The sequence below is a fragment of the Rhinolophus hipposideros genome (assembly GCF_964194185.1).
Source record: "Rhinolophus hipposideros genome assembly, chromosome: 22".
Lineage (NCBI taxonomy): Eukaryota > Metazoa > Chordata > Mammalia > Chiroptera > Rhinolophidae > Rhinolophus > Rhinolophus hipposideros.
In genome coordinates, this window is record NC_138068.1 from 22,363,301 (window position 1) to 22,379,012 (window position 15,712).

Below are 15,712 nucleotides of genomic sequence, written 5' to 3' on the forward strand. Positions count from 1 at the left end.
TAAACTGAGTCAGAAAGTGTTAGACCTGGAAGGGAACAGCCTTTATTGAGCGTCTATCATGTGCCAGACTCCAGCACGAAGTTCTTGACCTTTGTTAATTGCCATGACCACCCTGTGAGGTAGGGGGGACCCACCTCCTGGGACAGATGAGGAGATAGAGGCAGAGAGGCTAGGACACTAACCAGACAGCAGACTTAGGTCTGTCTGGCTCCAAATCCAAGATCTGAACGAGCGACTTGTTTGGAGTCTTAGCGCCAGGCCTGGGATCCAGATCACACTCCTCCCAGTCAACTCTCAGTGGAGAAAACCCTCAACTTCACAGCGACGATTCAATTCCTGCCACCAGGGGAGGGGACAGTCTTCCATTTAGAGCCTTAAGAAGGCCCTCTACACTACTTAGGACAGTCAGTTTGAGGTAACATCTAAGGCGCATCAGGAGATTCCCTCAAGTCCCTTTTCCTTTTTTAAAACTTGGTGTCTCAAGCTGTAAAGTAGGAGGAACAGAAATCGCTGGGCTCTGGGAAGTCTTTTGTCAGTCGGCCAGCAGGTGGAGCCCACTCGTCGTCCCTCCCTTCGCCTCCGGGAAGGACGGGGTGTCCCGGGGCCGAGCCTCCGGGCTCGCGGGACCAAGGAGGACGCAGCCTCTGCCCGGCTGGCAGAGGGGCTGGCGGAGCCCTGTGTGACAGTCCAGGACTTTAGGGTCTCGCTCCCGGAAGGGCATTCTCGGTACTGCAGAGACTGGAGCCCCGAGGGCAGGGTCCTGGGCAGGGTGAGAGGAGGGACCCTGGGGATGGAGCCCGCAGGCAAAAGTGAGTGAGGCTCAGAGGCGGGATTGGGGGCCACCCACCCCGCCCCCGCCCTTCCCTCCGCTGCGGCCACAGGCTACAGGTAGTTGTCTTCATCCGCCTCCCCCTCGCCCGGGGAGCCCCGGGGCTCCTCGTCCGTGCTGTCGTCGTCTGGGGCCAGCGCCTCGATGTCGTGCGTGATGTCAGCCAGCAGCCGGTGAAATGCCTGTGCTTCAGGCCGCTGAGCCGCGCCGTCGTAGCTGCGCACTGCGGAGGCCGACGTGGAGCTCATGCTGCGCTTGATGCGGCCGAAGCTGTCAGTCAGGATGCCGCCCTCACGGATGCCCACGCCTTCCAGGAAGCCCTCAAAGTAGCCGATGTCCTGGTCCGGGATGAAGGGCCGCATCCCTATCGGGTGGAGGAGCAGGTGACTCTTCGGGGTCCAGCCCCCTCCCCTCCCACAGAACAATCACCTTCTCTGGAGATCTGAGTTCAAATCCTGACCCTGTCCCTCACTAGCTGTGTGGCCTTGCAGAATACCTTCATTCTCTGAGCCATAGAAAAATGACATAACTCTAGGCACACAGTTACACGCTCACTACATATTCACTTATTATTATTATTACAATTGTTATATTCCCATTATTAGCTGTGTGAGCCTCCTTAAATAAGTACTCTGAGCCTTAATTTCCTCCCCTGTAAAAACGAGATAATTACACCGCTTATCTCCTTCCGGATGTGAGGATTAAGAAGGTACCACTTAGCACATACTGAGTGCCCCATAAAAGTTGCTTGTTTGTCTTCTATCTCTACTTCTAGCTATGACTTCAGTATTGTACTTTGTTTCTCTGAGCCTCAGTTTCCTCAACTGTAAAATGGGGGCAAATACTTTCTACTTCCTAAAACTGAGGACATTCAAGGAGACGATGCTTGGCACATGATAACTGCCAAATGTATGTTAGCTTATTAATATTATTCCTGTTGTTATTTTTATTAGTCCTCCTTACTACCTGTGTGACCTTGAACAAGTTCCTTAGCCTCTCGGCCTCAGCTTCCTCGTGGGATAAGATAGGAAAAATCATTCCCTCTCCCAGCTTTGCTGTGAAGATGAAATGGCTATACCAGTGCTCTGTTCTTATTGGCTCTGTGACTGCAGGCAAGCCCCTTCCTCTCTCTGCAACTTGGTCTCCTCATATGCTCTATGGATCGCATGATCTTGGCCTTATCAGAGGCTGAAGGATAAGGAATAACACTCCCAGTCTGGTGCCTGACCAGGAATGTCATGGACCATGTAGGGGTCTTGGCTGACCCTTAGGGGTTGGGGCAGGGGGCTCACCAAGGAGGAGGAACTTCCGCCGGTCTCCATAGAGCTTCAGCAGGCCGGAGCAATAATCCTGGATGGGCAGCCCCAGCCGGTACTCCCGCAACAGCAGTGCAAACTGCTGGATCTCAGGGGGCCCCAGCTTACTCCGCAACTGTGGGGACACCATTGAGATCAATCTCAGGAAGTAACCCCACCCAACCCCTAAAAGTCCCAGAGCCCTCTCTAAGGGCATATTTGGTCCAGCCCTCCTTTGAAAATGCTAGCTGACATTAGTTTAAGTTCTTCAACAAGCTGGCCTTAGTTTACTCTCTCAACCTCATGTCTTACCCTGATCTCTGGGGTCTTATCCTTCAGTCATGTCCGGGATTGTTCATGATTCCTGAAATACCCCATGTTTTCTCCAGCCTCCAGGCCTTTGCTTGTGCAGTTTGCACTGGTGCCCCCGCTCACCGTGACCATGTAATCCTGTAACTGCTCTAGGCCCAGGCCGCTGTGGTCGCTGCCGCTGCAGTGGGAGCCGTGGAAAGAGGGTGTGGACGTGCCGCTGTAACACGCTTCAAATGTGTCCTGGGAGCCATTGCTACAGGGACAGGCAGAAAGTGGTCCTCACTTACTCACCCTCCTCCAGCTACTCCCTTGTGACAGGTGGGAGGTGGGAGGGCATAGCTACCAGTCCCCGGGGCCTGAGGCCTCAGCCCAGGTCCCGTTTTCACCTTCAAGGCCCCCCATTATCTGGCCCCTCGCTGCCTCTCACACCTCTTTTCACTCTTGTTCTCTGTGCTTAGGCTACCCTGTCTTCTCTCTTTTCCTCTAATACTCCAAGTACCTCTTCACCTCTGGGTTTTTGCACATGTTGTTCCCTTGGCCTAGAATTTCTCTCTCCTCTATCTTTTGTTCTCAGCTAATTAATTTTTTTTTTATGGAGGGCGCAGCTCACAGTGGCCCATGTGGGGCAACTATCTAGACAGACAGACAGATAGATAGACAGATAGATAGATAGATAGATAGATAGATAGATAGATAGATAGATAGATAGATAGATAGAGATAGAGATACAGATATGTAAAATCCTATGTTTTCTAGTGTTGCTAGTTGTGGCTATGTGACCAAGTTCTAGCCAATGAGATGTAAGCAGAAGTCATTAGAGGATGTTTGGAGATCTGGAATTCCAGCAATGCTCTTTAAAGAGGTCCCTGCATGCTACCATGATGGCTGGAGCTATAACCACCATCTTGAGCCATGAGGTGGCCTTGAAAATAGCCATCTTGTTTAAACCACTCTTTTTTTTTTTAGGGTTTTTCTATTACATGGAGCCAAAACTATAGTAAACCAAAATGAGTTTTTTGGCATTAGCTGTGATTTTGGACTCTACAAGCCATTGTGTCTGGATGACTGGGAGAGAATCGTAGGCCTACATGGGCCCACTTCTGGGTTCTGGTTGCACCCTGGGTCTCTCAGGAGTGTGGATCCTATGAGCTCATCAGAGCTCAGTTTACCTCTCATCCTCAGTGCCCAGTGTCTCCGCACAGATCAAGGTGCGGTCACTTCTCTCACTCTTTCTTGCCCAAAGGGATCTCAAAAATTCTAGAAAAGCAACCCAGGTGCATGGGTCGGGAGGGTAAGAGTGGGGTCCCCAGCAAGGGTGGTACCCACAAGGAGCTGCAGCAGCTGAAGTCAGCGTCATAGGCGTAAGTCCCGTCGGTTCGGCAGCTCTCACCTGGAAACAGCAGAGTGTCAGAGATGGCAAAACAGGGACCAGCGTCCCTGGCTCCTGAGGCCCCAACCTCAGCCCCCACCCTGGGGTTGGGATGATGGCTGGAGCACAAATGGTCCTGTAAGCACCTGTAAGGATGTTATTAGTTTTTACTCTGAGTGAATTGGGCAGCTACTGGAAGCTTCTGACCATGATTCCTGCCCTTCCCCCCGACACACTGTCAACCTTTGGTGACTCACCTCCCATCTCCTGGCCCTCAACTTTCCCAGCAGTGGGACAATCCCACCTTCCTGCCTACCTCACGGGGGATTTGGGTATAGCGAATGAAGGAAGAGGGGAGGGCCTATTTTGAAAACTGTATGTTTAAGATGAGACAAAAAAGAACTTTGAGAGGGAACGCAACATCTCAAAAGGAAAGAAGTACCATTTACAAAGAGCTTGCTCTGTACCTAGCCCTACTGAATCCAGGTATGAGCCTCACCTTCTGATCTTGGCTCACTCAATGTCACTTCCTCAGGACACTCCCCTGACTTCACAGGGGAGGGCAGTTCCTCATTATAAGTTCTCATAGCATAGAGTGTGTGGTTACATTGTAATTGTGTGACTATTTCCTTACTGGCTGCCTACTTCAGCAATGCAAGGCTCATGAGGGCAGGGCCACATCTATTATAATTTTGCTCACCAGTATATCCCGGTAATTAGCAGGATCTAACACATAGTACCTACTCGATACGTATGTATATGCTGAACCCACAGTTCCCACAGATGGAAGTGCCTCCAGAAGTAAAGAGTCAGCTCCTTGTTGCTGGAACTAGGCAAACAGGGACCATGTTAAAGGGGCTGTGGCTGAGGAAATTCACTGAATGGCCTTGAGGGCAGCATGGGGACGAAAACTGTTGCAGATAGAAGCTTTAGAATCAGACACACCTGGGTTTGAATCCTGACTCTGCCACTTACTAGCTGTGTGAACTTGAGCAATTTATTGACTACTCTGGGCCTTAATGTCATCGTCTGTAAAACTGGAATCATGTCCTCAGAGAGTTATTGCATCCATTCAAAAAATACTTGAGCATCTATGATGTCCCTGGTCCCGTGCTAGGCACAGGGACACAGTGGCTAACAGGATGGACAAGGTTGTCATGAGAATTAAATGAGACTTGGCACATTGGCCTGTCTTGGCACATAGTTAGTGCTCAGTAAACGCCTCTATTGGTCTCATCCTCATTCCAGCCCTTGATTGCATTCAAGGATGGGTCTGGAAATGTTCATTTTGACCTACTGCCCTAATGCTCAGTAAACAGACAATGCATGTGCTTAGGTTTCTGCTAAAGCAGTGACACCAAAAACAAAAGGGAGACAGAAAAGTTCAGCTCTGAGGGGCTCATGCTGAATCTGACAATTAGAACACCTACGAAGAAGCTAGGTGTGAGGTAATTGTGAAAAGTAACGTTTTCTTTTAACTCTATGTCAGGGGTACACTGTAATTGCTTTAGAGAAAAGGACCACTAAAGGCTTTCTTTAGCCCTAAGTCCTGGGGTATCCCCCCTCTCCTGGACTTTTGGAATGTTTCACAGGAGGAGAGGCCAGGAGTTCCATTACTCACTGCGGCTGCAGAGCCATGGCCGTTCGGGCGTGGATGTGTAATGGTAGCCGGCCCGGTCCACACACTCGATGCTCTGGTCCCCATAGATGATCTGGAAGACCTGGCAGATGAGGGCGCAGGACTCCTCGGCAGCATCCTGGCCCAGGGAGGAGGACAGAGCTCAGGCCCTCTCCAATGACTGGGACGCCCCTGCTTCCTAAAGCACAGTGTGAGGAGTCTCACACACACACCTACGGAAGCCTTTAAATTGACTTTGAGGACATTTCCCATCAAAATAATACGGTTTTTCTCTGGGTCTTGGACCTCTTTATAGAACCCAGTGATGATTCTAACCCTTCTGTCCTGAAAAATGCATACATGCATCCCCAATTTCTGGGGGATTAATGGGCCCTCCTGAAGTTTATCTAAAATAAATCCTAATTTATTTTAATTTATACGTACCGTATTTCCCCGAGAATAAGACCTACCCCCAAAATAAGCCCCAGTTAAGATCGTCAGCCAGACAGATGCATTTAGTACATTATGACGATGTTCCAGAAGAAGATGACATGTCTGTATTTGAATAAATGCAGATTGTTGTACATGAAAAAATAAGACATCCCCTGAAAATACGCCCTAATGAGTCTTTTGGAGCAAAAATTAATATAAGACCCGGTCTTACTTTGGGGAAACACGGTAGGAAGCTGAGACCCAGAGAGGTAAAGTGATTAGCCAGCACTAGAACCCAGGTCTCCTAATACCTAGTAGGTAGAGGAAGAATTAACTGTATGAAAATTTTAGGCTCAACATAGTTACTACTATCAGACCCATATTTAGACCTGAGCTTCCTGGCACCCAAGGCAAAAGTGAAAGCAACTATAAACTTCAGTCTCTGATAGAAGCAAGGAATTTAAGTTCTCGGGTGAGAGCTTTTGGAGATTGCAAATTTGAGGAAGAATTTGCCTCTTCATGTCTTCAAGTAAGGGACACAAAAAGACCATAACTGATGAAGAGGCCATCTCCATGAAGGCTTTTCCTGGTTTGTGAATCTAAAAAAAGCCCAGGGTGTAAATTAAAATATAACCCTGGATAGGTATTTTGGGATGGGGGAATATACTAATCATTAAACCAAAATCGAGCCTTACAATAACCCTACAAAATGGACAAGAAAGAGAGGATCCTTATTTTATAGTTAAAGACACTGAGGCTTAAAATGGTTAAATGGCTTGCCCAGGCTCATACAGCAGGCTCATGGCATTGGCTAATATTGGCACCCAGGTTTTTTGACTAACTCCCTGGGACCACAATGTTTCAGTTAGGAGGCCAGACGCTAAGGTACTCCTGGAAAACAACTCTTCATTTATTTATTTATTTACTTATTTATCTCGCAAATTCTCATTTGGTCCTACTGTATGACAGGTACTGGGCCAGGCTCTGGGGTCTCAGAGGTGAATTAGTTGAAGTCTGTACCCTACAGCTCTCACAGTCCCGTGGAATAAACAGGGCACAAACTCACTTTCCTTATGGAAAATGGATCTCCTCCTTAATTATCACTGCCACCTGCTTGGTTTCTTCTCAGCTCCCATCACAAGTATAATAGACATGACTTACTTGATCCACTCATTCAATATTTATTGAGTACCTATTATGTGCCAGGCACTGTTCTAGGAGCCAGAGATACCACAGTGGACCACCCAGCATTCACAGGTCTCTTGCACGCTACAAGGACACCAGTCAGGCTGAAGTGGAGTGAAAAAAGGGGAAGAGTAGAAAGACATGAGGCTAGAGAGGAAATGGCGATGGTGGTTGGAAACACTATTACCGTGTTTCCCCGAAAAGAAGACCTCGCCGGACAATCGGCTCTAATGTGTCTTTTGGAGCAAAACTTAATATAAGACCCAGTCTTATATATTACCCAGTCTTATATTATAATAAAATAAGACTGGGTCTTATATTATTTTTTGCTCCAAAAGACATATTAGAGCTGATTGTCCGGCGAGGTCTTATTTTCGGGGAAACATGGTATCAGGTGGATGGCCTTATAAGCAGTTTTAAGGACATTAGCTTTTATTCTGAATGAAAAGGGAAGCTGAAAGATTTTGAACAGTGACACAGTGTGACTTAAATGCTCATAGAACTGCTCTGACCATGTAGGGGAACAGATTGTAAACAAGGGTCAAAACCAGTGAGGGGTGACTGCATGATTCAGACGATAGGAGATGGGGCATGGACATGGGTGGGGGCAGTGTGGGGTGGGGAGAAGCAGATGGGTTTTGGTTAGATTTTAAAAATAGGGCCAAAATGATTTGTTGACAGAGTGGATATGGGCTGTGTGAGAGAGAGGGGAGCCAAGGATCCCTGCAAGGTTGTGATATGAGCAACAGAAGGACAGGGCTGCCATTCATCAAGATAAGGAAGAAAAGGGAGGAGCAGGTTTAGGGGAGAAGATTGGGAGCTCAGCTTCGGATGTGTTAGGTTTGAGAAAGTCATTAGACCTTCCAATGGAGGGTTGAGTGGAGGAACATGTCTGGAGATGTGGTGAGAAACTTTGGGGGAATTCTCAGTGTTTTAAATGTCCTGAGACTAGAGGAGATGACCTAGAAATGAGTGTAAAGGAGAGGAGAGGAGAGGATTGAGGACTATGCCTGGGGCACTCCAACCTCTAGAACCTAAAGAGAAGAAACCAGCTCCTGAGAAGGAGGAGCCAAGAGAGTAGGAAGAAAACCAAGAGAATGTGGAGAGCTGGAAACCAAATGAGAAACTGTTTCAAGGGAAAGCCAGTCAGCTCTGGAGCCTGCGTTTACTGGTCATTATCCATCTCTCCCTCTGGACAGGAACTATGTCTGTTTTATTCACCACAGTTTATATACAGAGAGAGTCAGGGCTCCCTGGGTCAGAGGAAAAGCTGAGAAGGGTCAGGGCTTGAAGGTGTTTGTCTGACTGTGAGCTCCCTACCAAAGGACACCACATATGTCTTGTTTATCTCTATCCACAGCACCTAGTCCAGTGCCTGGCACAAGCTGGTGCTCAGTAAATGTGACCAAATGAATAAAAGCAAGGTGAATGTGGAGGATGGGTGGGGGGAGGGTAGGCAAAGCAAGAAGAACAAAAAGGCTTCTGCCTTGGGTGATGGACAGTCACCATGAGTACAGGCTCTGAACTTCCCGGGCCCCAATGTTGAAATCACCACCTGCTTCCTGTGTAACCTTGTACAAGTTACTTAGCCTCTGGGTTAGGTTTCTTCTCTATAGAATGGGGGTGGTTGAACTATTTGCCTCTACGGGATCCTGTGAGAATGAAATAAGTTAATGCTGGTTCTGTGTCTGGCATGGGTTGGCATTTGATTTGTGCCAGTGATTAATGTCCTCATGAGTGTTACTGTGGTAGTGCGGAAATTTACGAGATTGGATAAGGAACAGGGTTGAAGAAGGGTTAGATCAAATCTGTTTTAGCTATTTTCAGTTTTCATTCCACTGGGACAGTAAGGAGGAAGTGTCCTGGAAGGGTCCAAGGTTGGAGTTCGGAAGACGGAAAAGAAGACCTCGCCAGACAATCAGCTCTAATGTGTCTTTTGGAGCAAAACTTAATATAAGACCCGGTCTTATATATTACCCAGTCTTATCTTTTTAGTAAAAAAAGACCGGGTCTTATATTATTTTTTGCTCCAAAAGACATATTAGAGCTGATTGTCCGGCGAGGTCTTATTTTCGGGGAAACATGGTATCAGGTGGATGGCCTTATAAGCAGTTTAAAGGACATTAGCTTTTATTCTGAATGAAAAGGGAAACTGAAAGATTTTGGTCTTTTCAAGGGAAATTTGAAAGATTTCGTCATGGGCACACAGGAAGTACCTGAATCAATCCCAGGTAGGGCCGAAGGAGGGAGAATGAGAGGCCAGGATAGACCCCAGGAACCTCGTGAGTGGGGTGAGAGAGCGCCGCTCACCCCGGACGTGCCCGGGAGGCAGGGCACAGGGGGACAGGGTGCCCTTGGGCTCACCCTGTTGGCCACAGCCAGGATGACGAGGTTGCAGTAGGCGTCTGGGCTGGGGTCCTGCGGGTCGAGAGGGTTGGGGCCCGGGTGGCGCCGCTCCCAGCTGCCGCCGCCGCCCGCCTGCCTCCGCTCCCAGCTGCCACCCGGCTTGCCCGCGCCGCCGCCGCCGCCACCGTGCCGCCGTTCCCAGCTGCCGCTGAACGTCTGCCGCCGCTCCCAGCTGCCGGACGCCCGGGCCCCCGCGCGCTGGCGCTCCAGGCTGCCGCCGCCGCCGCCGCCCCCAGCCCGGGCCTCGGCGCCCGCGCCCCCGCCCCACGCCATCCGCCAGTCTAGGCTGCAGATGGTGTGGCGCCGCTCGGTGGTGCCCACCCGCCGCTTCTCGGGAGCCGCTCCGGGCGGGCCCGGGTCACGCCCTGCGCCGCCGGGGCTGGCGTCTACCCCGGCAGGCACTGGGTCCACACCCAGACCTAGGAGAGGCCGGGGGGCTGTCAGCGGCAGGAGCCAGCAAGGGGACCAGACCCGGCCTTCCAGAGCTCCCGCCGCGCCTGGCCCCGCCCCTGGCCTCAGGCCCCACCCCCGGCTTCAAAGTTCTGCGGCCAGACCCGCCCCCAACCCCGCGACTTTACCTTCCAGCCTCGCTCCCGGCTCCACCCCTGGTTTTGGCTCCGCTACCGTAGCTGCTCCCACCCACCCCATCCCACCCCATCTCTATGCCCCTTACGTCTGTGGGTGATGGTCGGGCTGTCTCTCCCTTTGTACCCTTAACTCGGACCCTGCGCCTGGTTTCAGGGTGCCCTCCTTGGATTCCGACTTGCCCTCTACCTCGCGCCTGGCCTCAGGCCCCGGCACTAGTTTGCCGTGCGATCTGACCGCTCTCACCTGCTACCTCAGCCCTGAGCTCCGCCCCCTGAGCATGGCCCCGCCCCTAGATCAGACTCCGCCCTTCGCCCGACGTTCCACCCTACCCTCCGGGCGCAGTAGCCACGCTTCCCTTCACCACACCTCCCTTCACCACGCCCTGCCCTGACCTCAGGACTCTCTGGCTTCTCTACCTTTCCCAGGCTTCCTCAGGATAGTGGGACAGGCCGCCCACTCTTCAAACGCAAGCTTGCTCTCGGTCTTATTGCATATGGCCGTGGCCTGCTCCTAGTTTCTGGGTAGGATAGTCAGACCATTTCCATCATCCATCATTCAGCCTCAGGGCCCACCCCTGGCCCTAGGAGCCCTTTCTCTCCTCTTTCACCTCTTGGCTCTGTCCCTCCGCAGGCCCCTCCCGCTGTACCTGTCTTAAGCACCAGCAGGTGCAACGCGTCGTCCTGCAGGTAGGAGGCAGCGGCGATCTCGTGAGTGGGGATACGCAGGATGAGCTCCTCGTTGTCGCGCCAAGTGAGCAGCAGGCAGCGGGCTGACAGGCTCAGGATGCTGTCCTGCTCCGCCGTGGTCTTCAGAGGCAGCTCCTTCAGCTGCTGCGGGGGTGGGTGGGATGTCCTGAGTCCCCCAGGGCCTTGGTGGGAAAGGGAGAAGAGGACAAGGCCCTGCCCTTTCCCTTCCCCACAGCCTCACCCTGGCCGTGTCCAGCAGCTGCAGGAGTTCGTCCCGGCTGGAGGGGTTCAATGAGGAGGTCACCCAGGTGAGGTGGCCTAAGAACTGGATGGGAAACAGGGGTGGGGTGGGGAGAGTGGTGGAAGAAGGGCAGAGAGAAGTCACCCCGAAGCCTTGGAGGACCCTGTCCTCCTCACTGACGCAGTGCTGGTAGACTGAGATAGAAATATCTGAATTAATAAGAAGAACCTGATAATAACTCTGCCGGTCATCGAAGCCAGACACAGACCTGAGAGCTTCATGTACATTCACTCATTCATCCTCACTTTAAGGATTAGAAAACTAAGGCACAACAAAGGTAAATAGCATGCCCAATATTACATCACTAGAAAGGGCAAAACTGGACTCCACACACCAGAGCCCACACTCACTACTAGCTTACATTGCCCGAAAACGTCATTATTTAGCTGCAACAGTAGCAAAAGTTACTATAATACCTCGAAAGGACTAACCACCTGTGAATTGTCACTTGGCCTGAGTGCCTCTGTCCCCCCCAAGCACGTTTCAACTGATGGTGCAAGTCACTCACCCTCTTGGGATCTTGTGGCAGAAGTTAAATGGAAAGGGAAAAATGTTGTATGAAATTAGTATATAATTTTGTCAGAAAAACTATGTCCGAAATCAATAAATTAATTCTTCATTTATTCTTAATAACTTAATGTTCTCACTTAACTTCAGCGTTATTCCCTCAATATCATAATTAACTTTTTTCATTATTTTTAGTTTTATCCTTCTTGGTGAATTTCACTAATCACATTTTTTCTCTCTTATTTTAAGTCTCTATGAAATTTAAGTCTCCAGTTTTTAAATGGATTTATTTGTTAGCTTTTCTCTCCATAGAGGGTTGCCAGATAAAATACAAGATGCTAGTTAATTTTGAATGTCACATAAATAACAGGTACTTTTTCAGTTTGTTTTTTCAGTATTTTTAGTCTCATGCAGTATTGGAACATATATTAACGCTCTTCACCCCAAGATTGTGCCCACCTCTTCTCATTCCGCACCCACCTTGACCTCTTTCTCCAGGTAGTCACACAGCAGAATCTGGGGGTCGATGAGGTAGTCAGGGGGATAGAGGGGCATGGAGTGCAGGGGCCGGCGGCTCACACTGCTCCGAAAGGCTGCCCGGCGTGCCGCCTTGGGGAACACCAGCCTCCGGATGGGGGATACAAAGCCCTGGGGAAAGTGGGAGAATAACATTGATAACAGCAACTGAGTTTCTAGAACACTTACCACGCTCAGGATTTTACTTACATCACCAAATTTAATTCTCACAAAGACTACAGAAGGGGTACTTCCATAACCCCCATTTTACAGGCAGAAAAACTAAGCCTCAGAGAGGGAACTAGCTGATAAGGTCACCAGTGAGTAGTGGTAAAACCAATTGCTCACCCTGGTCAGTCTGGCTCCAAAACCTCCATTCTAAACACCAAGGTGAGGTGGAGGTCCTGCCACCTGGCTGAGGCAATTACAGAAAAATACTAAGATTCCATGTGGCTGGATAGTGGGTGCATAGGTATTTGTGAAGCTCTTCTCTGTGCTTTCCTAAAAGTTAGAAATAGTTAATAAGTACACGTAAGTATAATTCAGTGGGCACCTGCATAAAAATGGCCTGGAGCAAGGTTAAAGGTGCAAATTCCAGGGCCCCTGCTCAGCCCAACAGAATCCAGTTCTCACAGGAAAGTTTGAGCACTACTTTAGAGATCCAGGTCTCCGAGCGTGGTTCCTGGATGACCGCCGCCACCAGCAGCAGCAGCACCTGGGAACTTGAGAGAAATGTCCGTTCTTGCGCTCTATCTCAGACCTGATGGATCAGAACTTGGGGGTGAGACCCAATGATCCAAGTTTTAACAACGGTTCCAGGTGATTCTGATGCATCAAGTTTTAAAACCAATATCAGGGAGCCTGGATGAGGTGTATGGAAGCTGTGAGAAATGAGAACAAACGATCTCATTGGAAAGCACATTCCAGCATGAGCCTCAACGCAGATGTGCACAAGCCTAGAGAAGCTGCGTGAGGTCTGCTGTGGCTGAATTAGTATATCAACAAGTCCTAGCGTCCTTCATTGCCAGCTATGCAGCTGGGACTTTATCCTGTGTATGTGTGAGTGAGCTGGGGAGGTAAATGTTTTGTCTGTGGCCCTGAATGGTCCTGCTCACCTCTCCAGCCTCATTTTACCCCACACTGCCCCTCACTTCTGCGCTCCCGCTACAGGACCATCTTTCAGTTCTTCCTCCTTGCTACATTCATTCCCACCACCAGGCTTTTGCACATGCTATTCCTCTGCCTGAAGCACTCTTCCCTATCCCCTTTCCTTCTACCCATCAGATCTCAGCTCAAACTGACCAGTCTGGGGCTGAGTCCCCTAATATCCTGTCTCCCAGCACCGTGTATGGAACATTTTATGCAATGTTGCATTAAATACTTCGTTTAAAAAATTGATAGTTGCCTCCACCACGAGACTGTGAGCTCCAGGGAGGGAGCAGGGACCTTGCCTGGCTTTGCTCATCACTGCATCATCACCAGCACCAGGCATAGTGCCTGGCACATAATGGATGCTCAGTAAATATCTGTAGGAGGAATGAATCCAGAGAAAACACGTACATCTACCTTGGCTCCCTTCTGAGCCCTCGTGATTCACGAGGGAGCCTTTTGGAACTGCCTGACCTACGTTTCCTGGGAAAAGAGGACTCAGTGGAGCAGAGAGTGGGAGTTGGAATCCGAGGGGCTCCCTGAACTGCAGGTGAGATGCCCAGAGGACCAAACTAGAACTTCTTAGAGTCAGGAAGCAGTGGGGACCTAAAGGGTGGAGGGAATAACCCCTAGGCTGAGGCCTTAGGCATGAGCTCTGGTATAAAGATGGGGAGGGGCAGACTAGACTAGAACCCAGCAGGGGAGCAGGTATGAGTCTCAAGCCGGAATAGGCAGCGTCAGCACAGAATTGCCCTGGCTGAGGTCCTTCTGTCTGGGAGAGTATGGAGCAGGGGAATGGGTCTATTGGGTGTCTGTACCTGGTCTGAGAAGCTGTAGGAGGGAACCCCCAAGAACACCAGGGAAGGAGGTTGGAACTATCACCCAAACAAATCTGTCTGGCTGGGTTTCCCTGGAAGGTACCTGTCTATTTGTCTGTACATTACAAGGGTGGCAGAAGCCACTGAAAGCAGGAGGAGACAGGTTAAGGAGTTTGGAGCCCAAATGTCTGGCTGTCCAAGGGCAGGGAGGAAGGTCCTTCCAAATGGACTACCTATGCCCTCACTGCTGAGCACCCCCACCCCAGACTACCCATTTCCCCCGCTCTGGGGACATTTCTCTGCCCTGCATCCCTCCCAACCTCCCACCTACCTTTTTCCCTTTCTTGACTTCATATTCCATGGTGAATCGTCCCTTCTACTTCAGCCACCCTACTGGCCACCCCTTCCACTCTCTCCCCCCACACAGCTCCTTTGTTCTTTTTCCTGCCTGGTCGGAAACTCCACCAGCCCTGGAGTTCCTGCCCCTCCTGTCTGATAGTGAGCAGAGGTGGAGGGGGCTGGACGCAGCATAGGGACCCTTCAGCTGAACAGTGGAAGCCCAGCTCGAGCAGCTGACCTGAGGAGACAACCTCTAGGCCTCCAGCCAGAGGCCTGCTATTGAGGGGGCTTGGGAGTTGAATAAGGCTGGGGAAGGGTCCCCTAAATATGGAGTCAGAAACTCCCAAATCCTACTTCTGTCGCTGACCTGGCTGTGTGACCTTGGTAAGCCAGGTCAGTTACCCCTTTCACAGCCTCTCTTTCCACTTCCCACTATAAATGGGGAGTAAATGTTGCCTCCCTTTCTGGGCTGCTGTGGTGAGAACTAAATGAAAGAGCAGGTAGAAAAATACATCATAAACTATAGAATACTGTGTCCAAGCAAGTTATGATTTTAAAAATTAATTATTACTATTAAGGAAGGCAGTATGCATGAGCTTTGGAGATAGGCTGCCTGAGGTTGACTCCTTTCTTTGCTACTTACTAGGGTTATGACCTTCGTCAGGTCCCTTAATCTCTCATGTCTCAATTTCCCCATCTATAAAATGGGCATAATACCAGTCTGACCTCATAGTGAACTTATAAGGATTAAATGCACTTAGAAGAGCTTCTGGCACATATGAAGTGCTTAATAAATATTAATTATTTACTTTCCTATGTGTCTGTGTGTCCTGGGCTATTTTACTGTCTCTTGGGAGAATATTAGGGAGGCAAGGCTCCCTTTGTAGTTCTGTGCTGAGCACCTTATGTATTTCATCTCACTTATTCCTCATAACATTGGGGTACCATTATTATAGCCATCATACAGATTTTAAGAACAAGCTCAACTGCAGAGGCTGACCCCAAAGGGTCACACAGTGAATAAGAGGAGGACCTGGGATTTCTGCTAGCTTTGGATCTGAAGCCAAGTTTCTTACCTCTAGGGCCAATGCACTCTGTATACCCCACCCAGGACAGTTGGAAAGGTTCTGATTGACCCGTCTTCCCCTTGCCATGACACCTGGGTTCCAGGGACCCACACTCTGGAACTGATTTGCTGTATGATCCAGGGCAGGTTACTTATTGTAACCTCTCTGGGCCTCTGCTTCTTCATCTTTTCAATGGGAACAATGACCCCACAGCCTTGCCCTGCACTCAGAGATGTGGCAAGAGAGACATCAGGCCCTGGATGAGAAAAGTGGTTAGAAATTGTGAGGTGCAGGG

At 50.0% G+C, this 15,712-nt stretch overlaps 1 protein-coding gene across 1 annotated transcript; it reads right to left on the bottom strand.

Moving 5' to 3' along the window:
* Positions 1–1,073: 1,073 nt before the first annotated feature.
* CCM2L (CCM2 like scaffold protein) lies at positions 1,074–14,425 on the bottom strand (the record flags this gene model as incomplete). The annotated part of the gene is given in 12 exon segments (XM_081034694.1): positions 1,074–1,106; positions 1,110–1,193; positions 2,122–2,157; positions 2,161–2,260; positions 2,560–2,585; positions 2,589–2,689; positions 5,427–5,562; positions 9,405–9,865; positions 10,681–10,864; positions 10,962–11,045; positions 12,009–12,176; positions 14,343–14,425. Coding segments are annotated over 12 exon segments (1,443 nt in total). The 5' UTR covers positions 14,373–14,425.
* Between the last annotated feature and the right edge of the window lie 1,287 nt (positions 14,426–15,712).